General features: G+C 43.9%; 1 protein-coding gene across 2 annotated transcripts in view; it reads left to right on the top strand.

The window, feature by feature from the left end:
* chrm2a (cholinergic receptor, muscarinic 2a) overlaps nucleotides 1-27,143 on the top strand; it is an 84,918-nt gene that overhangs the window by 57,452 nt on the left and 323 nt on the right. For both annotated transcript variants that reach the window (XM_083794526.1, XM_083794527.1), the window contains exon 2: nucleotides 25,873-27,143. This exon is cut by the window's right edge and continues 323 nt beyond it. In XM_083794526.1, the coding sequence (XP_083650652.1) occupies nucleotides 25,919-27,143 (1,225 nt within the window). In that variant the 5' untranslated portion in view covers nucleotides 25,873-25,918. The remainder of the gene's footprint in view (nucleotides 1-25,872) is intronic.

Raw genomic sequence — 27,143 nt, 5'->3', positions numbered from 1 at the left:
GCAGCAGCAACAATGATAGTAGTTTCAACACTGGGTCTGCCTTGCTACTGAAAAGACTAAAAGAAATGCTCATCCATGTTTTGCTGTATTTATTGGTCCCAGCTGTTTCTTTGACTCCCTGAAGCACTGTCCACTTTACTGATCGTCTCCTCAGCACTCGATCCAGATTAGTATTAGCAGTGATGCACTGCACTATATGGCCTGCTATTACTGCAATAGCTACATTGCAGTTCTATTTAAGTTAATTTCAGAGTACAATCTCATTGGTGGTGTTCAAATGCAATGGTCTCTTGACTTTGACACCAAAGCCAGCCAGGTAAATGGAGAGGAACTTGAACATTACACGGTGGGCAAGGATAAAGATGATGCAGCCTAGACGCAGCCTATAGTCTAAGGACATTCTATGTTCGTCTGCTTCTCCTTTCACTGCCCCCTGGCCTGTACCGCCTCCCACCATTTCTCGTCAGTGCAGTCCAGTAATTACCTTCACAAGAAAAGTAGAAGAACGCACAATGACAGACCAGAGGGGTTGTGCTGTTATGTTGCACAAGAAGAGACACAAACCGTTTAGCTCCTGCACTGTTGCATTTCCCCTTGGGAGCATAAACTCGTGTTGGTAGTAAACAGATCAATAACCTCACCTGAGAGCCAGCTGCAGAACCTCCTCTCAAGTTTATCCTGTACAGTATATGGGCCTAGTCAGATTCCAAACACGCTCGCTGCTCACAAAGCCCTCTTCGCGGCTAGAGCTTAATGATGCTAATCTCTTAATGGGCAGCAATTGCACTCAGAGACCCTTTAATACACTGATTAGGCTGGCCTCAAATATGATGTCCTAATCTGATTAGGAGACTGATAAAGCCGAGCAGAATAGGGACAGACACACAGTCAGACAGACACTAGACAGTGTGTGTATAGTGTGTGTGCACGAGTGCGCACATGCATGCGTGCGAACATGCGAGATCACAGAAGGACACGGAAGATACAGAGAGAGAAAGAGAGAGAGAGAGAGAGAGAGAATTGCATTACTTTCCCCAAATCATGGGGCTAAGTAGCAGAAGAAATCCTCCGGCTTGTACTGTATTAAATATCAGTTTTCCACTAAGTTTCTCACTTTGTGCATGTGGAAATCAGGCCATTTATAAAAAAGGCGGTGCTGACAGCGACAGACACCATCTGTCCTTCCAGCACGCCACTATTAGGCTGCACTAGCCAGAACCCAGTGTTGATTTTGTCGCCTAAAAAAACTTGTTGGCTACCGAATTTCACTGATGAAAACTAAGGTACAGTATGATGACTAAAATGAAGACTAAATATAAACTAGACTAAAATATTAGGCAGGGACTAGTGGAGAGCAGATCCAGTAGAATTAAAAGACAAATCATTTTACGTTTTGTTTTAGTCATGATAGAGACACAAAGTAAGACACATCCATTACCAGTGCATATTATATGAAAGGATTCAGTGAATATGAGAATGAGAAATGCGTATTATACTTCATGTAAAGTGTCGGAAGGCCTGTTCTTTTCAACAATAAGCATCTAGAATAATGTGCGACGTATCAACAGTGATAGCGCACGCCTCCAGGCTGCTGTCTCAGTCTGTTACACACAATTGCTTTTGCCAATATGACAGCATCATAAACAGCGTCATAAAATTTGCAGATGGTACCGCATTTTTACTAATAAGCAACAGTGATGCTTATAGGAGGGGGAGTGGAAGATCTGACAATAATATGGTTCTACATGATTACTGATTTACTTCTTTATCCTATCCTAATAAAGTTGTTTTTACTTTTGTTCTCTCCCCTGGCCCCCCCACACATGTAAAGCCTCTTTGAGTACTTAGAAAATAGTACTTATTCTTATTGATTTGGCTATTCAATGGGTTAGGGCTATTCATCTACACGGGACACTAAACTGTAAACAAAATAAATTAAACATGACCCCTCATGACACTAGAGCCTTTGAATTAAATCTGCTGCCGCATAAATCAACTCAATTACATCCTTGTGTTTCTTTTGAAGCTCGATCCCTCGCCTCCAAATACATTTAATATATGTAGCTAATGTGGTTTTAAGCCAACAGGCGGCAAAGAAAAGGGAGAAAAACAGTGCAAGAATGAGTCACATTAAAAATGGGCTATTTTCATTTTAATCCATCTGGAGGAATTGCTTCACATAACAAGTAATGACATTTGTGATATTGTGGTGATATTAATGCTACATCACTGGCTGTTATACGGACTGTTAACTGTCTTATGAAGGTGTCACACAGTGAAAATAGGCAACAACATGCCCAAAATAGTGGTACCAGGTTTTGATTATTTCAGGGAAATCCAATTGAGACCAGGGTCTCTTTTTCAATGGCGCCCTGTATACAAGCAGGAACATTTAAAGCAATGATTTTACATACGTACACAACCTTATAACCAAATATTACAAAAAGCAGGTACATATGCCTTCCTCTAGTGTGAGGTCAGTTAAGAGTCTTTTAAAAGTAGTAAATGAAACAAGGACATTCAACTTCAATTTGTTTTGACACTTCAACAAAAGTATATGTATTGAGATCTAGCAGTTTTGTAAAATACAGAGGTAGTTTACGAATTAGTGCTTTATACAGTTGACATTATATAAGTTGGTCGCCGAAAATAGCCGATCTACAAGCTCACATTGCATCACCGTAACGCTATGCTGAGCTTGTAGATTTAGCTATATATATAATTATTTTGATCAAATGTTTGCAGATCTATTATGACATGTTCAGTATAAGGATGCTACACAGCACAAGGATGCTTATGTTTGTTGTACATAGACCTTTATTTGACTGTCATATACTGATCACTGCCACATCATGAGATGACACAGTAGTCAATCTAAATCTACACACACACACACTAGTTCTTTTTGCCCTTTTCAGTACTGTCAATCATTTTTATATATTCAGTCATCTGAATCATATCACAATGAAGGGGTTCATTTTCCGCAAATCATTGACCTTTCCTCTGTGTTGGCAAAAGGAAGAGTGGTAATTTCAGGGGAAGGGTGATAAATTCATCGTCATTAATCCGAATCATTGGCATTAAAGCATCATCGTCCCAGCAGTGCAGTCTCACGCAGATCAATTGTGTTCAATCTCCTTGAAAAAAGTGTGAAGGAAAAGTAGGTCGAAAAATCGGTGTCGTATGTCAGGGGTTCTCAGCGTTTTTGGCTGGGGAACCCCGGAAATGCTTTAACCATGTCTTGCGACCCCCAATACAGACTGACTGCAAAAATAACCTTAATAATAGAGAAAATATATCATAAATTAATACTGAAACCAGATATGAATACTGAAACCAGATATAATCATTAAGGAAAGTTTATGCATGCACTATGTGTACTATGTAAACTCTTCATTTTCCAGCCATTCAATTGCAAAAATATATATTTTTGAAAATAATTTGGGGACCCCCCCCAAATAATTTGGCGACCCCCAGAGGGGTTGCCACCCATGGGTTGAGAACCCCTGTCATATGTCACCTATTTGGGGAATCAGTAATAATCACTGTAAAATAAGCTTTCTTTATCCATGCAGCAACACCTACCTTCTACCTTTTTAGACACACATTATCTTGAGGATACGACGGCGTCAATACAAAAGTCAGATAAAGACAATAAACGATCATGAAAGACATACATTAGTACAGATTGTGTTCATCAACAATAATGTGAATGTACATGCAGCAAATGTAAGCAAGTCATCTGCGAAGCAATAAGGCAGCTTCAACAGTTTTGTCGAAGTCAGATTGTGCATTGTGCAGTGAATTTGATTTAGTTGGCTAAATGCGTTACATTTATTATAGCGATAATGTTTCCCCGTGTCATAGATTAGGTGTATGATAGATGTTGCAATATTGCGTGTCCTGACTCCTGCTTGCAGCCCAGCAAAGTTCCATTTAGTACAGTAGTATGTCTTTGTTGTGATCATTTATCATAACCTGCTTTGTCTCAGTCCATATATAACCTAATTGGAATTATGATGGTTGGGACGATTAGCATCTCAAACCTCATTGGCTGTTGACAAAACAGCAATGTCCCCGTTCCTTGCATCAGTAGCCTCTCAGTGTTTCCAATCGAGACGAGTACATAAGCCACTACAAACAAACACAAACGCCACCCGAGTTCTTGCAATTCCGTCGTCACAGTGTGCCAAATGTGTTGTCATTTGCGATTATCTTTTAAAAACCAGAAACAGTAATATGTGGAGCCGGCATCAGGGCATTCCTAATAGAGAGCCTAGAGAATAACGAAACGTCTCAGTCGCTCAGCGTCACTCAGCGAGCCTCAGTGCGAGAGCCATCAGGGGACACCACTGAGCACTGGTCACAGCCGGGGCTGCCCTGAGCTCAACAGAGATCTGTCGAACCTAGAAGAGTTGTCACTGCCTATTGTGTCACGCTATTCCGTATCTCCATTATAATGTTTGGTGCAGCCAAAGGGGCCACAATTTAGTTTGAGTTTTTTTTTGTTCACATAATTCATTTCAAGGAGGACCGATGTGGTACCCGAAAGCCCCCAAAACACAGAATGATACACTGCTGCGCTAATTTGCATTTAGTTTCATTATGGACCAGTTGACAGTCCAAATTATTTTGACACTATGGCAAATGTTTGCTCAAGGAAGTGTCACCATGCATGTCCTCAATTTACGCTCCGTGTGGTGCCGTTACCTCAGGCTGGTGACATTGTCATATGCATGCAAATTCTCAAGGACTGAGTGTCCACACGGCAGGATAAAAATATATTTAGTCTTTGTTACTTGGCTCTCGTCTTCTATGTTCCTATAATGGCGCTCACTAATGTTGAATTTTGTGCAATTTCTACTACTGTGGTATAGTATTTATATGACTGACTGTACCTGAACCGTATCTGTCCAGACACTAACATATTAACAGAAGAGTTGCTGGATGCCTTAAAGCAAAATGCTAATCAGAAGAACATATTTACAGTATATAACTATGCACACAGCAAGAACATGAAAAGGCCTATTAAAAAGGAAACTGGTCAAATCAATGAGAATTAATTCAAATCCCGTCCCATACCCAATAAGTGAAAAGGAATGTATCAATATATATATATATATATATATATATATATATATATATATATATATATATATATATATATATATGTATTCTGGCTAGAGGCATTTATTTTGTCAGAATTCACCAATTAACAGAAACGGACAGCAAGTTGTTTCCCCCGGCTGATTCTCCTGCCAACCAACATTGGCCAAACAAAAATAGCCTTCATCAGTGTCAGGTTGGCTAATGAACGCTTTAGCCGGGAAATGTCTACGTTTTTGAGTGAGTCTTGATGAGACGTTGTGCCACAGTGCCAGACACTCTGACACCAATTAGAATGTCTTAGCAGCAGGGAGAGAGAGCGGTGTGTGCATTAAAGTCCAGCAGGTTGCTTCCCCTGAGACTGAGATTGAGTTGCACTGTCAATCAGAGCACAAGGGAATGTGCTTCTGTCTGCAAGCAAGAGCTAGGGACTATATGGACTGAAATGGATTTCACATCCGAGACGCAGTGGCTTCAATGTGCGCTGCTGCGCATCATACCTTAGCTTTAAATGCAGAGATGTTTCGCTTTACAATCTTCTTAAATTACCACGGAAAGATGTTACTTAAGAAAAATGCCCCAATCTAACTTAAATAATTTGTCTGTCTTTTGGACACGATAAGAAGAATAGGGACAGACGGTTACCCAAAAGACTGGGAAATCATTTTAGAAGATGTTCTAAATAAAACCGACAGATCAATAGCAATTAAAAGCATACAGTAGGAAAAACATGACTTATTATTTATGAGTTTGACACACATGAGGAGGAGTGACAAGCACCGAGTAGATCAGGGGAACAGCCAACCAATTAGAGCTCTCCAATATGTAAAAAATAAATAAATAAAAATAAATAAAAACAATGCATGCAAGCCAGGCTAGTTGGCCTTGGTTTTCGTCATCTGTCAACCAGTCTCTCTCTCTCTCTCTGACGAGCCCTCCATCATCGCTTCTAGTCATCTCGGTTCTCCATACATCTGACCAGTTTGTTGGTGCTTTGCGCTCCTGCGTACATATCCACATACATATCATAATCCACATATGTTAATGTGGGACGTCCTCGTGACATTGTGACGCATTGTGAGCTTGTAGAGTTTCAAAATATTTGTATACATTTGAAAACTTTAAATGGGACATGCTGCATAGTGAGCACTTTTACTTTTGGTACTTTAAGTACATTTTGATGCCAATACCTTTGCACTTTTACTTGTAAACGGCCGAGTAGTTCTACATTGCAATATTGATACTTTTACTTAAGTAGAACAATTGAGTACTTTTCCCACTACTGCTGTCGAGTCCTGCGAAGCACTTTTGGAAAGACGGACAGCTGGTAAACAGAATTCTGACACTTGTCTTTCAGAACATTGCAGCATCTATTCTCCAGTTAAACGAGTTTGGCTAACCATGTGGTGGTCTCCGTACGTCTCCAAATGAAATGCTGTGATCATTATCCAACACTTCATTCACGATTACAAGAAGCTCTACAAACATCATTCGACTAAGCATTCACTATTACGGTGTATATGGACGACTATTCCACGAGGGCCCGCCACGCACAGCTCTCTCAAGCAATGCAAATGAGAAGAGGGCACAAAGTGAAGCCGGGGTGTTTAATATATACAACATGTATAATGGATGACAACGGCAGTGAAATATAGTGGGGATTTGAGAGTCTGAGGGAACTAATTAGCTGGGGCTCCACTGAAAGAGGCGGTAAGAAGACCTCCTGGTTGACATGAGAAGCAAAGAGTTGCGTCAACTCAAAAGTAGATCAAAAGGTCATAAAGAGTGGACAACATAAAATGCAACATGTTGCATTGCTTTAAAGGGACATTTCACCGCTGGAAGAAACTGCAGTCACTCAATGTTAACAGTATTTATAGTAGATAACAGTAGCACAATTTTATAATTTGCACCCTATGGCAAGAAAGATAATAAAGTCTGTGTGGATTTGACTGGATTACTGAATTTCTACAATGCCCATAATGCTTTGGTGCACTTCCTGGTGTGACTTTGTAGTCCAGGAAGGAAGTGAGAGCACATTTTCACGACAGGTTTTTTTGGTCATGAACTTGGAATCATGACTATAATATCGAAAAAATAAAAACATATTACACACATAAAACCCCCAGGAAAGTGTTTCTTGTGTCTTAAACATATAGGCTAATTAGAATAAACTCTGGTTGCAAAAGGGTTGAAGTGGCCCTTTAAGTAAGTCTTTTCAAAGCTCTGCTGATAATTATATGCATGCTCACTGGTCAGTTTATATGTAGTCTCTCAAGACAGACCGGCGAGGAACAACGGTGGCCGCTGTTTTCCCAAATATTTGACGATGGGATTCTCAGATTGGTTTATATGTAGCCTCGGAAACGTTTTAGACATTGTATTTCCTAGGTTATACTGTATGTATGAATCTATTAATGGCCAGAAACACGGGAATACCAGACAGTGACATGGTAATGAGGCCTAGAGAAGCCACTTAAGTGGGTTCTGTTGAAATTGCCTGTCTGACATCCTGGCTTGACAGGCCATTGGTTACTGGCCTTGTTACGCAACAGTGGTGGAAAGGAACTGTATACTTGTACAATTTTGAGGTTATTTGTACTTTACTTGAGTATTTCCAATTCCAAATACTTTTACTCCACTACAGCTAATCTCCGGCACCGTTAACCTGGTCGATGCCAAACTTTGCACACACACTCCCTAGATGCCAACGATGAACCCCTGTCCCAAATTCTCCAGAACGGCCACCAGGAGGCCAGCTTTTGTAAAACACGTTTTTTGATATTACTCCTCCATATTTTGTCCAAAAATCCTACAAATCGTTACAAAGTATCTCTATAGTTATGTGCTAAACACAGATCTGTGCACAGATCAGATTGGCTAACATTGGCTTTCAAAGTTTACAGGATTGGCCCGTTTTGAACAAAAAGCCTCAAATCATGAATGCAGCGTGCAATTAGTTCCTACTAGGCTGAGGAAAATATCCCACCCTTTTCACATTGGCCTGTTATAGTGCCACCAACAGGTGGCAAAACACATTTTTGGAATAAAATGCCTCAAATCATCCAATCATCCAAGGCGTAAGAAGAAATGTCACCCTTGAAAACTTTAAATGGGACATTCTGAACAATTAGTAACCAACCGCTCCCCCAGAGTTAGTGTCGAAGTGTCCTTGAGCAAGACACTAAACCCCTAATTGCTTTCCGCCGCCATCGGTGTATGAATGTGTGTGTGAATGAGTAATGCACAATCTTTGTAAAGCGCCTTGGATAAAGGTGCCAATACTTTTTTAACTTTTACTCATATTGAATTCTGGACTTTTACTTGTAACAGAGTATTTTCTACTTTGCAGTATTGATACTTTTAGTTAAGTAAAACATTTGAGTATACTTTTTCCACTACTGCTGCTGGGCACAATGCATCCGATACTTGGGTCAAGCCGGAAATTCCAGGGATTTGCATCCGTCAGCCTGCTTTATTTCCAGCCACACCGCTTCAGGTCAAGATTACCAGGGAGAGGTGGCGTCGGCTACTTGTCTGCGAGCATGGCACATTGTGTTCCATCCCATAATCTGCCATGGCTGAAGTTGCCTCGTTACATGTGTGAAATAGACCCCCCCCCCCCCCATCCACAGTTGAACAACCACGTAGAACCTCCATAATATATCAATGGTTTACGAAGCACAAATCCCGTAATGCTCCACTGCCACACAGGCAGTTTGTGACAGTTTGCCTTTGATTCAGCTGTTGCATTTAAAGATAGTGTGCATTCCAGCCTGGATCTGGAGGCTCTACTGGTACTGCACGCCGTGCACGGCACGCATCATGCAGTATATACTCTATAACGGCAATTAACTTGAAAAGAAAATGTCATCCTCCTGTCAAAAACAAATCACCAATTAGGCCCTGCTTTCTTAGATGTGCTAAAAACAACTTCAACACGCTGAACACTCCTGTTAAATTATACCTTGCATAACGCATGACGCAAAAGCAAAAAAATATAGAACAGGTACTGGAAATAGACCAAGGACAGTGTTGCGATTCGGCTTTGTTTCACCAAAGTCTGCATCAGAGGAGGAGAGGGAGGGAGGAGGAGGAGGAAAGGGAGGACGGACAGATGGGCGCCTGAAATACAAAAACAATGAAGTGGAACAAATCCAGCAGGCACACATACACTTTATCCTCCCCCCCCCCCCCCCCCCCCCCCCCTGCTCCTTCCACCAGCCCCCCCCCCCCCCCCCCCCCCGTATCTCTCTGCCATCTTAATCTTAATGAGCACCTGAGATCTCCATCTAGGGATCAAATTGTGGGCAGGGGCACACTTCAACTATATTGTCACATCACACATTTACACCATGTTGGGCGCGGGGGAAATTCGGAGGGTTGTTGCGGGGGCCGGGGTGGGGGGAAGGGGTAGGGGGGAAGGGGTGTGGGGGGGGGGGGGTATTGATGCTGGCAGAAAGCTAACGCGTGCACACCCCAGTGCACACATGTAAAAGCATTGGTCTAAAACTACATAGCCTATAGCCATTTAAAACTCAGTTAGCCTACTAGTTACTTTTTAGATTGTATTATTACAAAACATACACTAAACAACTTCAGTCCTATATTTCTATATTGCAATATTGATACTTTAACTCAAGTAAAACAACATGTACTTTCCCACACATAAGTGTCCACTCAACTGTCACTGACAGCTAACCTAGTGGGGGAGTGGTTAGTGGGAATTATTGTCCAATTTCATTGAATGATACTTCATATGAAAGCTTACATTCTGTACTTTAATAATCTTAAAAAATCGAGTTGTGGGCCTTTTTGCTGGATTCTGTCCACTAGTACATCATGATAATCAAGCCACTGAATATGAACTGCTCGTACTGTAAATGTCATTTTGGTGGACCTTCACACCTTAGATAAAGAGCACCAAGGACCACATCAAGGTTGACATTCATACAGGCTCACGTTGCTCATACTAAGCGCACTCCAATTTAATATGGTCCTCCACCTCAGGTATAAATGCTATAAAACGGTGCATTTATATAGCGCTTTTATCCAAAGCGCTTTACATAAGATTGTGCATTACATTCACCCATTCACACACACATCCCAACTTTGATTGGCTCCCACAAAGTTTCCCAAGGGAGTTGGCTTGGAACATTTTTTTCTGTAGTAGACACCTTTATGAACACATCTGTAAAGAAAGCTAGTGGTAAGCATTTTCTTTTCCAGATTTGCCTCAACTTAAGCTAATTCTCCCTAACTATGAGTAAAACTATTCATTTATGAGATAAGTCGAGACCATAACATAATAATGACACAAGAGGGAACCCATGTGCTGCAAAAAATAACTTTGTCAAAGTGTCAAAGTTATTTTACATGTATTTAAACAAAGTTTAAATACATGTGAGTCACATGTATTTATTCGACATGTTGTGGAGTGCTGTCCCCATGCAGTGCCAGCATGGTATTTCCTCCTACCATTCTCGACAGAATTGTGTACACTTACCAGCTCAAGCTTTGAGTAACGCAACAAGTTCCCGTCCTTCCTCTACATTTTCCATATAATAACGACATCAATGAGCGCTTGAGCAACACTTCAACAGCCATGCAGCCCTTGGCAGTTTTCTATCTTTTGTCGCCGGGAGTCTGACTCTGAACGCAACATTAAGCTCTATGATAAACGCTGCTATAAGCTCGGCCAGGAACACAATCATGTACATTCTGCTACGCAAAATGACAGAGCTCACCCTGAGTAGCTGGTGCTACTGTAGCTGCAGAGTGCATCCTCTCGCATGGGTAATGCACTCCAGTGTTGATTTTGATAACAAATTTAGATTTATTTATTTTTTATGTTTTAGTCACCTGAAATGTTTACTGTTAGTCTAGTTTTAGTCGACTAAATATCATAAGAATTTAAACGACTAAATCAGCAGTTTACTAAAATGTATTTTGGTGGGCCTTGGTGGCGTCGTAATGGCTGATTTTAGACTTGGTTGCATACTGAAAATAGCCAATCTACAAGCTCGCAGTGAGTTGTGAGCTTGTAGATCTGCTATTTTCAGCATACAATCAAGCATGAAATGACTTTTGGTCTAACATTTTTGTCTACTTTTTTAGTCATCATAGCTTAGTTTTTATTTCGGTTTTATTTTATTTCGGTTTTCTTGGTGAAACAAGAATTGATGACATCAATGAATTACCAGCTGCTGCCTTATATCCCATGGCTGAGAGGTTGGCTAGAGGCAAAAAGTGTGTTGTTGCCTAGAAACGAGGCAGCCAATCAGGACGATAGGTTGTCAGTACAGCCAATGAGAAACATAGGTATCAACTACGGCAAGTGGGCGTGAAAGCACCGCAGAGAGAACATTTACCAGCAGCTGGTAGAAAGGTAGTCGACGAACATTTTTCGACATCAACACTAGTGCATCTCCCAGGTAATGCCCCCCCTGCCAAGAATAACAATAGAATACAGTTTCCTTGTACTGTATCTTTTTTAGATACAATATATGGCTCAGGGCAGCCCCAGTCTCAGGTACTCTGCACCATGCATGGCAATGAGATGGCTTTCTATAGTCTCCGACGGCAGTCTCTGGCTCATTACTGGTCTCACATAGACCATGGAAATGGATGCGCTGCCTGCTCACCACAGTCATCTCACGCACGTCTCTGCACAGTGCAGGGAGCCCTGTTGGCCCTGTGCTCTGAGCGGTACCTCTCCCAGGCTTTGTTCAATTAAGCCCTTCTCTCTGGTGTCTATGTATAATGCAGCGGTGGCTGGCACTGCCACAGCAGACAGTGTACTGTGTACACAAGTCAAATCCTGTGTTCATTTGGCTGTGCGAAAAGGGAAGAAATTGGACACCAAATGGACCGGATCAATGGACCGTACAGATCAATGTCACTTTTGACAACTAAAGAGTTAAGAGCAATGAGGCTTTTATTGTGCAGTGCTGCTATGACACCAGCCGTGCCCAACATTCCTCCAGAATCCCAGATTTCCATAATACGTAGTTGTTGTTGTTATACCGATTTATTTATTTTAATAACTGAATAAATGGTTCCCTGGAAAATAATGAGCACGTTTCTTGAAAACTCTAGACACAACCCTTTAATTTGATCAGTTAGGCCAATGGCCAATAGCCATTGTGAAATCAACATTAGAATGTTCAGTTAATACTGCATGTTCAGAAAATAGAATATACTACTGACAAACAATTAACACACGTGAACACTCATCATACTGTGGTGAGTGTTCACGACCATGTCACGTGCTCCATCCCTGATGATGTCACGTGCTCTCTCACCAACCAACCAACCAACCAACACACACACTGACGGGAAATGCACGATTAACTGCGACCTTTGGTCGCAATTAAACACGTTACTGCACCCGGCATTTTTAGCCTTGTGGCCAAAATTGAAATATGAGCTATACTGTACTGTTTTGGATGTGACATACTGCACAGGCGTATCTACAATAAGGCGAGGGCAGGCGTCCGCCTGCCCAAATACATTTTCTGCCTGGCCAAAATCCATACAATGAGAAAAAAGAGAGGGCAAAAACAAGACAGCTGATTGGCCGTTGCGGTATAGCGCGACCCTCAATCAGTGCTACGATTGTGCGCGGGGAGACGACAATTAACACATCTTGCCTGCCCAAAATGTAATTCTTGCCCAAAATGTAATTCCTGGAAACGCCACTGACATACTGTACAGCAGGGGTAGGAAACTTCGACGATAGAGAGGGCCACTATATTTCCACACTCACTCCAGAGAGCCACATTGCATATTACTGTCACAGCAAAAATAGCCGATATACAAGCTCAAAACTCGTTGCACTGCAACGTGTTTTGAGCTTGTAGATCAACTATTTTCGCAATATTTGAATTGGAATCCTGAAAATTTACATTTTTATGTAATTTCAAATGCCTTTCAAATGCCTAGGCCTACAGTACAAAGATGTAGTTGTTGCCCGTCACGAGCCACCCTGACACAGATCCTTAACCTCCAACATCAGCTACACAGCAGACTTACAGTAGATGCACATCCATCTTCGATTCCAAACGAACATTTGGACTTGATGGCTGTTATGTCAAAGCCCAAAACCTCTAGCTTAAACTTTAAATAAATAGCAAACTCATACATATAGCATAATTGAAGTGATCAAGAGACACATACTGTTACAACTCACTACGGCAACACAACACAACACAACACAACACACAAACTGTAGATTCAGCATTCAATTACAGACTCCAGAGCCAGAAGAAACACTCACTGAGCATGTTGGCCATTGTTGGGCCATTGCGTCCCAAAAAGACAGCAATAGTACAACAGCTTGAATCACATTAGTATACACACAGCATAGCCTACAACACAAGCAGCAGCAGCAGCAACAAAAATATTTTTATTATATCTTGAGCGAGTGCATTTTCCGACAGCGACATCTGCTGCAGAACAACCGTGGTAGTGTTTCTCAGTGGCATCAGTCCGACACTCTACCCCAACCCTTACCCTAACCGCAAGCACGACGCAACGCCTGTCGGACCAAACGCACTGCCGCAGAAGCGAGCGGCAGTCGAGTGTCACATTCCCCCCAGTTTCCCCGGCAGCTACCGGTCCTCCCCCCCGGCAGTGCCGCGTCTCATGCCGTTGCCGGATTATGCACTCGCTGCTTCTGGATACATCCAGCTAGCTTTTAACATTACTTTCCTACCTTACTGTGAGCTCTCTGTGTCAAATGGCAGTGACCGACCAGGCTGCTATCTTCCCTTTCAGCCTCGGTAGCCCTCCATACAGATTCTTTGTTGGTAACATGTTCATCCTGGTTGATATTTAGCACTGCAACAAGTGCACATACTGTATAGAATTCTGGTCTAGCACAGTGGCCATGCAGGGGGTCCAGCAAAAGGACTGAGAAGAAGCTGAGGTTGATATGGTGTGGAGTTTAGACACACTGGCCAAGCTATAGGCTCTATGCACACAGAATAACTCTTCCTACTTCCAAGCCCCTTCCCTACTTCCTTCACAGGTGTTACCGATGATACTAATGAAGGCTCTGCTCCATTCTGGTCAAACAGAGTCAGGGTGCTGCTATTGTGCATGTTGGCTCAATGGAAAGACACACCAGTGGGTCTCAAATGCGTGCTCACAATGCGACACATTGTGAGCTTGTAGATTGGCTATTTTTGAATGGTCGAAATGTATGTAGAGCTGAAGTGGTTAATGTATAATATATACACATGCGCACGCACGCACAAGCTTGAAGATTGTTCAAAATGTACTAGTGCAAGGTCCAGAACTCCAACAGTTATGTGGCACATGGCCAGATAATGAATTGCATTTTTATGGCGCTTTTCTATGCACTATGTGCCTACTCAAAGGCAAGCGCTTACAATGGTTCATTCATTCATACATTGGGAGGTGAAGCGGCGAACAGTCGACACCAGCGTCCTCACTTCCCACCCCCAATCCAACCCTTGATGCTGAGTGTCAAGCAGGGAGGCACTGGGTCCCATTATTTAGAGTCTTTGGTATGACCCGGCCGGGGATCGAACCCCCGACCTCCCAGTCTCAGGGCGGACACTCTAACCACAAGGCCACTGAGCTGGTAGATAGATGACCACCCGCCCGCCAGATGTTGACTAGTGTCAAAGTCTGCCTGTCGATAATGGGCTATTTCAGAGGTGCTGGAAATGTCCTCGTTGCCCAGTGGACAGTGTGTCTCGTCTCTTTGCAAGCGTTGACACCTAGGGGACACTTTTGATAGCGGATATATATATAAGCAAACAGAACAGAACTGGATTGTTTTTCCAAGGTGTGATTCACTCGCTGGTCAAGAGCACCGAAGTCTGACGTCAATATCGGTAGAGGGCGCAAGTCCATGGGTTCATGTACTTTTTATTTGCATTGTAATCCCCGTGGGGGATTTTAGATTGCCTCATATAAGTCTGTTTGAAAAATAAACTATCCCTATCGTTTCATTCATATTGATATGAAGAATCAACTGACTGAGAGAAAACGTTAATGTTACTGCTGCTGAATTAGTTACATTTTCGCTAGAAACAGATGGTATCAAATATGAGGTCGTAAACGACATAGAGACACCTCCCCGACAATTTCGCTGAGACAGCTTGTTTACAATTTACAATTTACAATTTAGGCATTTAGCAGACGCTCTTAATCCAGAGCGACTTACATTTAAGCAAGAACAAAGCATGGGAATACATCACATAAAAAGCATTTATCATGAAACATGCGTAAGCTAAGAAAGTAACAGTGGAATATTTATATAGTGAAACTATACATACACTATACATATAAACTATACATCTTTACTACTATGCTATATATGTGTACTATGGCGTGCTATGACTACATACAATACAATTACAGTGCTGTCTACATAACATGCTATAAGTCTGTATCAAATGCTATATAATCCAACAGAAATGCTATCTAAGGGTTTAGGGTAAGTGCTAAGGGCCATGATGGAGTCTGAAAAGGTGGGTTTTCAGGCTACGGCGGAAGATTGGGAGTGATGCTGCAGTTCTGACTGCAATGGGAAGTGCATTCCACAGTTTTGGAGCCAGAAGGGAGAAGAGTTTGGGACGTGTGGAGCGTTGTCCCGGCGTTTTTAGTGAGGGTACTTCCAGCTTCCCTGCGTTGGCTGATCTGAGTGCGCGGGAGGGTTTGTAGGGTTCAATCATACTTGTAAGATATGGGGGAGCCATACCTTTGGTTGCTTTGAATGCCAGCATCAGAGTTTTGTATTCTGTGCGGGCAGCGACCGGGAGCCAGTGGAGGGAGCGGAGCAGGGGGGAGACATGTGAGAATTTTGGCTGGTTGAAGACCAAGCGAGCTGCTGCATTTTGGATCAGCTGGAGAGGCTTAAGTGCACATGCTGGTAGGCCAGTAAGGAGGGAGTTACAGTAGTCGAGTTTTGATAAGACTGTTGTCTGGATTAGGAGCTGGGCTGATTCCTGGGTGAGGAACGGTCTAATTCGTCGTATGTTATAGAGTGTGAACCTACAGGATCGAGTGACAGCTGTGATGTGAGGTTTGAACGAGAGCTGACTGTCCAGGACAACACCAAGATTCCTGGCTGTTGGGACAGACGTTACCAGGGCGTTGTCTACGGAAATAGTTAGCTCCCGCATAGGGCAGGACTTAGCTGGGAAGAAGAGAAGCTCAGTCTTGTCTGGGTTCAGCTTGAGATGGTTGGAGGACATCCACTGTGAGATGTCAGCCAGGCATGCAGTGATGCGCTCTTCCACCTGAGTGGTAGAGGGGGGGAAGGATAGTTTTACTTACTTTTACTGTATTAAAGCAATAAGTCACGAGAGGTCTCAGGTTACCGGGTAGAATGGCTGGGAGGCGTAGTTAGGGTCGTACCTGGTAAGCTGGGGCCTTGAGTGGCTTATTGATTTTCTAAAACGGTTACAAACAATAGCAATATTAACCTCATAAAACTATTAAATTCACAAAAGTAGCTACGCTTTGCGCCACCAGAGCGAGACACTTCCTTGTTCTGCTCTGCAAGTAGCCTATGTGACTGGAGAATAGCGCTTGATGTCTTTACGGGGCTGCCTGGAGCCACACATTCACAGTCATATGAGTGCGGGCGGTGCTTACACGCCCGCACGGCCAGCGTGTGTAAGGCAATAAGTGCTCCCCTTCCCCAGTACAGCTACAAGGCTGCAGGATGATACAAAGTGATTGAAGGTGATTGAAGGTGTGGATTAGTATCCCAAGTATTGGGACTAACTGTTTTAGAAGAGATGATTTTAAGATGACCCCATGTTATTCTCCATAGAGAAATGACTTCCGTGAACCAGGGGATGAGTGAGTGACGCTCTATAGCCCAAGTGTATTCAGTGATAGTAGTCAGTCACTGGCAGAATGCTGCTAAGAAATGCGTTCTGCGAAATGCGTTCTGTGATGTCCGCCTGACAGCCTACAGAGATTTGTGGATACATATTTAGGTCTTACAAAATACATATTTATTTATGTCTCATGCACTGCGCTCCCCAGGGTACTCGTCATCCTAACCTTCTTGGCCTGCTTGAGGTATTTCTTTATTTGTTATTATTTTTTATTATCATCTGGGGTTCCAATATGTTTATTCCAATATCACACAGTGTGGACCGTGTCATATTATTCCACTTCGCCATGTGGCGTCTGAGCTGTCAGCTGTGGTTAGAGCAGTAGAGAGGAAAATATCTTTTTGTTGACCCACGTCTGCCTGAAAACAGCTTAGCTTGGTTTATATACAGCAGAAGACTGCCAGCATGCTTCCAGCATGTTTTATTTCGTTTTTTTATCTTCACTGTTTTGGGTAAATCCATAAAACTGTCTATTTATTTTTGTCTAAAATAAGACGGCTTAGAGTCTATCAGTGCATGCTGCTGGATGAGCTGGATGACAGTGCGCCAGAGGTCACATGTGACAGTGTCATTTTTCACAGCTGGTAATGGAGGCTGCCGTAGAAAAGTATAGCCTGAATATCAATAGGCAGATCTCTGAGCATTTCCTGAAGGGACGGTGGCGGTGGGGGTGGGGGGGTTGTAGACAGAGGGAATAGAGGGCACCTTAACCCATTGGTTCTCAGAGTGGGGTCCGGGAACCCCCAGGGGTCCTTGAGGGAGTTCCAGGGGGTCCCCAGCTAAATGATACTTTGGAACCAAATGGACCCTTATGGTTCTGTAACTCTGAGAGTTCTGAAAATTGTAAATTACCATTGATTTTACAATATAAATTGGGGTCTCAGAGATATAAATGCCATTAAATGGGGGTCCGTAGACTAATGCATGTCAAACTGGGGGGTCCTTGAAATTAAACAGGTTGAGAATCACTGCTAGAGCCGTAAAAATCTTCTCTTATGAGGGTCCCTGGCATATCTCTTCAAATGGGGGTCTAATTAGTTAGCTAATTAGTGTTCATTTGGGGGTCCTTGCAAATCCTAACAGTTTTCTGAAAAACGTATTGCTACTGTATATCAGTGCTTCTCAAACCTTTTCATGTCAAGGACTATAATTGTGTTTGTCTGCCGACTCCCATCTGAACATGTTTTTTTCCCAGAAGCAAAGAATTTAGTTAAAAAATGTTTGCTTCAAAATATATTGAAACATTTTTTTTAAGTATACTGTATATGAGCTTGTAGATATGCTATTTTTGAACAGCCAAAGCATAAAATAATGCTTTTTAGCTCAAATCTAAGATGACAATGATGCTTTCCCGCAATTCCCGGTCTTAATGGGTGCTACTTAACAGTGCTGCTACGGATAACATTTCTGGGTAATGGCATGTAAAGGTCAGTGCGGAAGAATTCTGGGCTCCTAGCCAATGGGAGTCAAGATGGTTCATCAACAGAATAAAATATAAAACAATAAATAGAACAGGGAGCAATGAGCCATTCGGAGCACAACGGAACTCGGTGTCTAGCTGGTCAAGAACCGAACGGCTAACACTCACGTCCCTTAAATCAGCGGGTCCCAAACTTGTCAGCTTGAGACCCAAATAAAAAGAGAGATTAGACTTTTACCCGGGACCCAAACTAGAGAAAATAGCTGGCCCACTACACTCACCATGTTGTGAGCTTGTGCTATTTTCAATACTTCTTTACATTTATTTTCTCATTTCAAATTGCTGAAATAAAATCATTGAATTCTGTTTTTAATTCATGACATTTTTTGCTCATGAAGGGACCCATAACAACCCACGACCCACAAATGGGTCCACAGTTTGGGAAACCTTAAATCATCACTGCAAAAATAGATGCTTGATGCAGATGGAAGGCATTTACAAAAAGACATTTCCTGCAAATTTTGTCACCACGTTCTCTCCATCTGCCACTCACTTCAGACCACAGAGAGAAGCTCTCAGGTGAAACGTGGCTGTTGAATGTTTGTTTGCTTGTTTGTGTATACAGTATGTGTGTTTTTTTCCGGCCCGGCCGCAAAATGTAATTTACTGGTGGTTAACTCTCCATTAGCTTCTCTCACTTCCTTCACGTCCACTTTTGTACCGATTTGCCACCTGCCAAGGCGAAGGTTCGAGGTGCTCGGTCACACGCAGCTAGCCAGCGGGGCAATTTATCCACATGCCTCTCTGACGCGGTTTGCCACACACCATCCTCACGGGAACGGAAGAGAGCATTGTTGCATAGCTGCCGGTGACAAGTGCCTGTCACAATATTCTATGAGGGTATAAAGATCAAGCCTGATGTAAATATTGTATATCTGTCTCTGCAGGAGGCCATTTACAGTATATCCACTCCACACCTTTAATACCGTTGGGATAATGTGACCAAGATGTAGCAGCAGCAGCACACTGGAATCCTTATGAACACTGCACGCTTTATCCAGACAAATATGAGATGGTGGCTGATATTCCATTATCACTCAGCAAACAGTACACTAATGCAGCATCATTGGAGAGCAAATACACACACATTAGAAAATGGGCCAATATATCCACGCAAGCAAGTGCTTACTTAACCTCCTGGCAGACACTGGAAATGAAGATGATCTCAGCGGTATAAGTAACGCAATGCTATTTTAGAATAATATGTCAGAAACGTACTTACGTACACAGGCATGCTGTGTAGCTTTCTTTATCAGGAGTCAGGACATGTGCACTTCATTGAACATTTTAATCAATGGACATTGATTGCATGTATGCATGCCAGATTGCCAATAGAAAATCAAAGCCTCTTTATTTTTTTACATAGTCGAATCAATGGTCAAGTGTCTGAGACTTTGTTTTAGTTGTGTTTTAAAACTATGCACGGTGGGGCTTTCACTTAGGGTGACTGAGAGGCTATTCCATCGTTGGCTTCCCTTGATGGAGAGGACATCCAAACGTGGTCTGCCTCCGATGGACCTCACAGTCCCCTCTGGTGTCCAGTACGAATGGGGTTGCGATCATTACCCCGAGCAGATCAGTGCTACAGCCAATGAGAGCACAGTTTAGCCCCAAGCCAGGTGGCCACTAGGAGAGGGTCGCTGCGCAATTTCACCTTTTCAATGAGGACACAGTTTGCGGTCTCAGTGGAATGATGGGCATCACTGCACTGTGCGGAGGGGGGGGTGCAACCTTTGTCAAGATGTTGAATCAACAATTTTGGGGGGGGGGGGGGGGGGAAAGAAAAGAGAAAAGAAGCCACTGGGATGAAGCAAAGTAATGATCTGTGAAACAAATATATTAGTCCAGTTCAGTTGAGCCAAACAAGTCTTAAGTCTTAAGGGATCAAGGTTCAAGGTTGGTTCAAGGTTGTACACAAGAGTATGCAGCTTATGGCACCAGGGTACTGTAGAGAAGCCTTGAGCTGAGTATATGTGCAACTCAAGTGATATTTTCTGCCTGGATAAAGTCAATGTTGTGTAATATACCATTGAGAGGAGCGTTCCACATAGATCTGTACCCCCTGCAGACAGGCCGCTCGGCAGCGATGGTATCTTGTGCAGTCCAGTCATGCTCCCCCACAAACAGCCCTGTAAACGAGGGTCTAACCCTGCAAATACCCGTGGAGACGGCCGGCAATAAAAATGCATCTAATCATCTGAGGCAGGGGGCCAAAGGCCCTGGGGCTTTACCTTGGATCAGCGTCTCAGAGATGGGGAATGGGAACCTGATCGCTGGGGAGTCTGTGCAATGCATCACTTTAAGTGCTGCTTCAAGCTCTCTTCTGTTTTTAAGTGCCTTCCATATTCATGCTGTGTCGAGACGAGAGCAAGCACGGTTCTGTGTCTGTATACATTTATTTACTGATGCCTGGGGTCCCCCAGAGCTCTAATACAAGTTGGTAATAGTTGGTATGCTCCTGTCCCTGTACGCCAATGGCCCTATCTTGGGCGAGCCTTACCCTTTATCCATAAACTTATCTTGTAGATCAGCCTTTATTATTTGAAAGTGTACAGTAATCTGACAGGAAATGGGGGGGAGAGAGATGGGCAGTGACACGCAGTAAAGGTCATCGGGATCGGGAGTCGAACCTGCAACACCCTGTCAGGCTGGATTAGCAACCTATAGGTGCCTGGACCGCTAGGCCGGCCCGGACATATTTGAACTATTTGAAAATAGTATGGCAAATACGTTTAAGTACAGTATAAGAGGGTGGCACAAGATATAGACAACTCTTCTCGTTCTGAAGCTATTTTCGACAAATATTTTCGCCAGAGTACATCTACAGCTACGGTTCATGCATTAAAGGCAGTGACCTGTTGCTACAAAGCAAAGTGGAATTATTTTATCATCAACGCAGTCCTTCATTTCTTTGACACTTTTGTTTTTAAAAGGTGCAGCCATTGGCCAAATATAGAAAAGACAAAGAGAAGGCACAGAAGTTCTGGAGAAATTGAGGGGTCGTTCCGCTGCTGCCCCAAAGGGCAGCAAGCAATTTTCAGCTCTAGTGAGCCAGCCCCAGGACCACCTTAACATCCAAACATAGAACAATAGCTCAACTCATTTATTCAACATCCTCCCTCGGCACCAACTGGGCTCGGCTCACACTTCTTAAACACACTAAATGAGCGGGAGAATAGCGGCTTGCAGAATGCATTGCCATGACGTTAAAGGAAAACTTTGTCAAGTTTCAACTTAAATTAAATCCCATTGTTCTGGGGACTGCACATTAGTCCGACATCCCGTTAAGTCTGACTACGTGGCTGGTTAAAGGCCTATTCATAGTCCAGTTTTAGGTGATAAGGTGGCCACCGAAAACTACAACATGACGTCTGCATACCGCGGTGGTAAGCGACTCACCGCTCACACATCTCTCTGTGTTTACTAACTATAGTTTGCGTGGTCACCTTATCACCTAAAACTGTAGTAGCCTACGAATAGGCCTTGAGATTCCCCTCAGTGGCTTTCGCGTGCGGTTAAGGGCCGATTCATACTCCTATTTTACCGCTGTTTCGGCGCTGTAGTGCCGAAATGATTTCGGCTCGTCAGAAATTTTCAGTAGTACCGAAGAGCCGACTTTAGGACGGTTCTAAAATAGGAGTATGAATCGGCCCTAAGGTTTGGATTTGGGATAGTAATGGGTCGGACTAATGAGCGGTCGAAACAATAACATGTTACCACCAGTGTTCTGACGTCAAGTCATTTGTTTAGGCTACAGTATGTCAGTGAAGGGAAAATTGTGGGGGAAAGTACAAAAATAAGAGGAATACGTACGTACTAGCCTTTAGGAAAAAGTCTGTGTTATTTATGTGTCTGTGTGCACTTTTACTCTTTCACTGACAAGGAGTAGTAGTAAGACTTAGAAGTAGCCCTTTGTGGTTGATGGCTATATGCCAGAGAGCAATTGGCATTCTCCCCAGGTGACGCTAACGGCGTGCACTCTGTGAGGCTGCAGTGCTTCGGGATGCAGCAGACACCTGTGTTTACAAGTCAAACACTGCAGTGAGGAAGACCTCTTTATTCTGTCACTGCATGTCGGCCATTGTGGTTACTTCCTGTATAGTGGTAGATGTGTATGGAACACACAACGTGAGAGGACTGTAAGGAAACTGTAAACCACGATAGTCCGGCAGCCGACAGGCTTCTTTTGTTTAAAGCGGGAAATTCGGTATATAGTCTTTTTTATTGGCCTAAAATATTGTCTATATGCATACATTCATGAATCCACTTACTGACTGGCTGTTAGTATTGGGCAATCATTTTTATAGGGGTTTCTTGTGACCCTACCATTAACATCCTATGGCTGGCAAAAATGTCACATTTTCCTTTTGCTTTAAGTAGCATGTGACATGTCAAACTAGGGGTTTTTCATGATTCTGAATCCATTCCAAGCATTCTTTTTGCACAAAATCCACTCCTTGGGCTCCATAGCCACTTGCCCAAATGTGCCCAACATTTGTCATGATGTCTATGGCCGTTTTTGTGCAAAACTAATTCTTGGAATGGATTCAGAATAATGAGAACCCACTAGTTTGACACGTCACATGCTACTTAAAGCAAAAGGAAAGTTTGACATTGACATTTTTGCCTGCCATAGGATGTTAATGGTAGGGTCACAAGAAACCCCTATAAAAATAATTGCCCAATACGTTCAGCCGGTCAGCAAGTGGATTCATGAATGTATGTATATAGACAATATTTTAGGCCAATAATAAAGACTATATACTATTATACTGTACCAAATTTCCCACCCGTCCACCTCGACTACAATGTTATTGTTAAGACATCCTTTGAAATAAAACACAGCAAGGGCGCTCAAAGCTATAAAGCGGCTGTTCTTCACCACAGTGAATGCTGCAGTAGTATGACTCAAAACAAGCCGAAGGATAAGCTTCAAAACACGACTGGCGTCTCCTGGGAACCTTTTCCGCTGAAAAGAAGATGGATGATTCTGCCAGGCCGGGTCAGTCAGGTTTCAGGTGTGGGATAAGGTTAACTTTAAGGCAAGCGGAGGTGCGGACAAAAAGCACAGATAGTTCTGTCCTCTGAACATCTGCACTGATCCCCTTCCTTTCTCTAATCCAACGAGTCACAAGTGGGTCCCATTTGTATTGTTGGGTGTTGTTTGCGCTTAAATCTTTGGACTTAACCATTTTATGGGGATTAGGTCAGTTTAGCTGCCATGGCTAATGCAGTGATTGGGGATTTCTGGCTGAGCAGATAAGTGACTGACTGTTCACTTAGTTACTTAGTAACTGCTCAACTGTTATAAAGCGCATAAGCCTAAATGGAACATTGGAGAAGAAGCACTCAAGCGAGGGTGGAGTGCCAGGCTGCCAGCCATAACGTGTCGTTAACGTTTGACTCCATCAAATGGTCAATCTGCACCCAAAATAAGACATAACAAATCACACCAATGTGAAGTGAGTGGTGCCTTTGGAGTCAAGCACAGTTGTGCGTGTGTGTCAATCAGGAGGTTGATGACCTGCAGGTCATGGGACAAACAGACATTTTGTGCTGACACACACACACACACACACACACACACACACACACACACACACACACACACACACACACACACACACACACACAGTGTGACGGTTCAGAAACCTGCCTACCAGTGACATGATGGGGATTCCCCCTCGGGGGAATAGAAACTATCCTTTCTCTTCATGGAAAGTTAGCATACTGAAATTGAAGGCATAAAAAAAAAGGTTGAAATTACTAAGCCTGCCTACCGATGATGATACATGACACATGATACTGATCATGTTATTGTCACGCTATTGACATGATATTGACCATGATGATACTGACTGAAATGCCTGTCACAGACATGCGCGGAGAAAGTTCAGTCAGGAAACCTTAGTGCAGTCACTTCCGGCCGTTAACTGCGCGGCCTCAGCATCACACACTCACTCCATCTTCATATACCTATACTGTCACGGTGAGCTGGAGATAGAACCCAAATGCAGAGCAGAGTAGTTTCAAACACTGGTTTATTAAAGCAGGTTAGCTACAACACAAGGCAGCAAGCACAAGCAAACTCAGGGAAGCCCTTTGGCCAAACTTTTCAAAAGTAAAGGGCAAAAAGTCCAAAAAATGCAAAAACCTTACAGACACGAAATTCCAGGTACAGGAGAATCACAGGACACATCAGGAAAGGTTGCGCACCGGACAATGGTTTATGTTCCCACAGTTTGTGTGTGAAATGAGTCCAATCTTTATAGGAGGTGGGTTGATTGGGGAAATGTTCTCAGGTGTGAAAAGGGGCACGTCCATGGCACTGCTGGGCTGGGGATGGAGTGGGAACAGGTGTGTGACACTGACTGAGGGTAGGAATGGAGAGTGGGAGTGGCTCACAGGGAGATATGGTATGCAGACCATGACATATACCGGCTACATAAACTGGAAGGTTTGCATTCTTCCTCCTGCTTGCATGCTTTCTGCTGCTGTATCTGCGGCTCTGCTTTATACAAACCTTGCTGTTCACGTACCCTCCTCCAGCCCAGCTACCATCTGTCGTTTTGGATCTGCTGTTTAGGTACGGGGGGATTCGGAGTCCCTATGGCCGGGACCGATGCACTTGATCTAAGTACCTAAAAAGCCGATCCAATTCATCGCCAAACCATAATAAACACATTGCTCATTTATATTCAATAAATATCTATTCCATCCATTCTTGAGTTGTCCTGACTGAAATAAAACAAATCTAAATAAATAAACAATCAAGAGAGTATCTGCACACAGGCTTGTATATGTGGGACCAGGACCAGAATATCTCAAATTTAATTGGGAGTCTGTCCTTGCAAGGCTTTAAAGGTCGAATGAGTAAGTCAGTAAATATTTAAAATCAATCCTGAGACTCACAAGCAACCATGTGAAAGGAAAGCTAGGATCTGTGTAACATGTCCGTGTTTGTTGACTTTCAGTTGGAAAAAGCAATTATACAACCGTATAGTCACTTGAGTCGCAAATCAAAACCTAACTTACAGGCCTAGCATCTGTCCAAACACTAACAGGGAAAGAGTGGGAGAGAGGCCAGAGAGAAGTTATCTGATAATCCGTCAACTCTTGTTCCAGATGGCTCTCACTCCTCAAACCAGTAGTGTAAAGTGTGCCAATAATAGTGTACAGCCATAACCAGTTAATATCAACGGCGTATGGTACTGGGGTGCTTCCAGCACATTACTTTTCAGTGCTGTCGTGCACATGCGTGTGTAATAATACTGCTAATATTATTACACACTGCTAATAATTGCTACTGTATACCACAGTAAAGCCAAGTTCTATCACTCAGGCTCACATGGTTAATTTTCATCAGCTCATTCTATTTTCTTTTTTGTTCTCTATTTGCAGGTTCCTTCTAAGTAGTGGTGGAGCGGGGAAACAAAGACCAAATGCCATGGACGTATTCAACTACACCTACTGGAACGCCTCCGAGGGCAACGAGACGCAGGCCGTGGCGGAGGATGGAAGTCCCTACAAGACGATTGAGGTGGTGTTCATCGTGCTGGTGGCCGGTTCCCTCAGCCTGGTCACGGTCATTGGGAATATCCTGGTCATGCTTTCCATCAAGGTCAACAGGAACCTACAGACCGTCAACAACTACTTTTTATTCAGCCTGGCGTGTGCTGATCTAATTATCGGACTGTGCTCCATGAACTTATACACGGTCTATATAGTCATCGGCTACTGGCCCCTGGGGCCGGTGGTGTGCGACCTGTGGCTAGCCTTGGACTATGTCGTCAGCAACGCGTCCGTCATGAACCTCCTCATCATAAGCTTTGACAGATACTTCTGCGTCACGAAGCCCCTCAGCTATCCCGTCAAAAGGACCACCAAGATGGCGGGGATGATGATCGCCGGAGCCTGGGTTATGTCCTTCGTCCTCTGGGCGCCGGCGATCCTCTTCTGGCAGTTCATAGTCGGCGGGCGCACAGTGCCCGAGAGGGAGTGCTACATCCAGTTCTTCTCCAACGCCGCCGTCACATTTGGCACCGCCATCGCCGCCTTCTACCTGCCCGTCATCATAATGATTGTGCTCTACGTGCAGATCTCCAAGGCGAGCAAGAGCCGCGTGAAGAAGGACGTCCGCAAGCCGTCTGGACCCAACGCCGAGGCCCTGTCGCCGGGTCGGGGACGGAACAACGCCGCCAAGCCCAACAACAACAACGTGCCGGTGGGGAGCGCGTGTCCAACCCAGACCACCGACGACGTGGCCAACCAGCACGACGGCAAGCTGCAGAACGGCAAGGGCCCGTCCACGGCCGCCGGAGAGGGAGAGACGACGGACGGCGAGGACATCACCAGGGACAACTGCGGGACCGGGGAAGAGAAGGAGAGCTCCAACGACTCCACGTCCGGAAGCGCGGCCGCGTCCAACCAGCGGGAGGAGGAGGCGGTGCCTCGCCGGGGCCACGCCTCCGGCGGCGGCGGGACCGGCCAGCCGGTGGCGGCGGCGTGCCGGGCCAAGGCGGGCGGCTCCAAGCTCACCTGCATCAAGATCAAGACCAGGTCGCCCAAGGGCGGCGACTGCTACACGCCCTCCAACGCCACGGTGGAGATTGTGCCCGCCACGTCGGAGCGGCAGCAGCACGTGACGCGGAAGATCGTGAAGATGACCAAGC

The sequence above is a fragment of the Protomyctophum parallelum genome (assembly GCF_964188405.1).
Source record: "Protomyctophum parallelum genome assembly, chromosome: 22".
NCBI lineage: Eukaryota > Metazoa > Chordata > Actinopteri > Myctophiformes > Myctophidae > Protomyctophum > Protomyctophum parallelum.
This window is presented reverse-complemented; position numbering and strand designations above follow the sequence as displayed.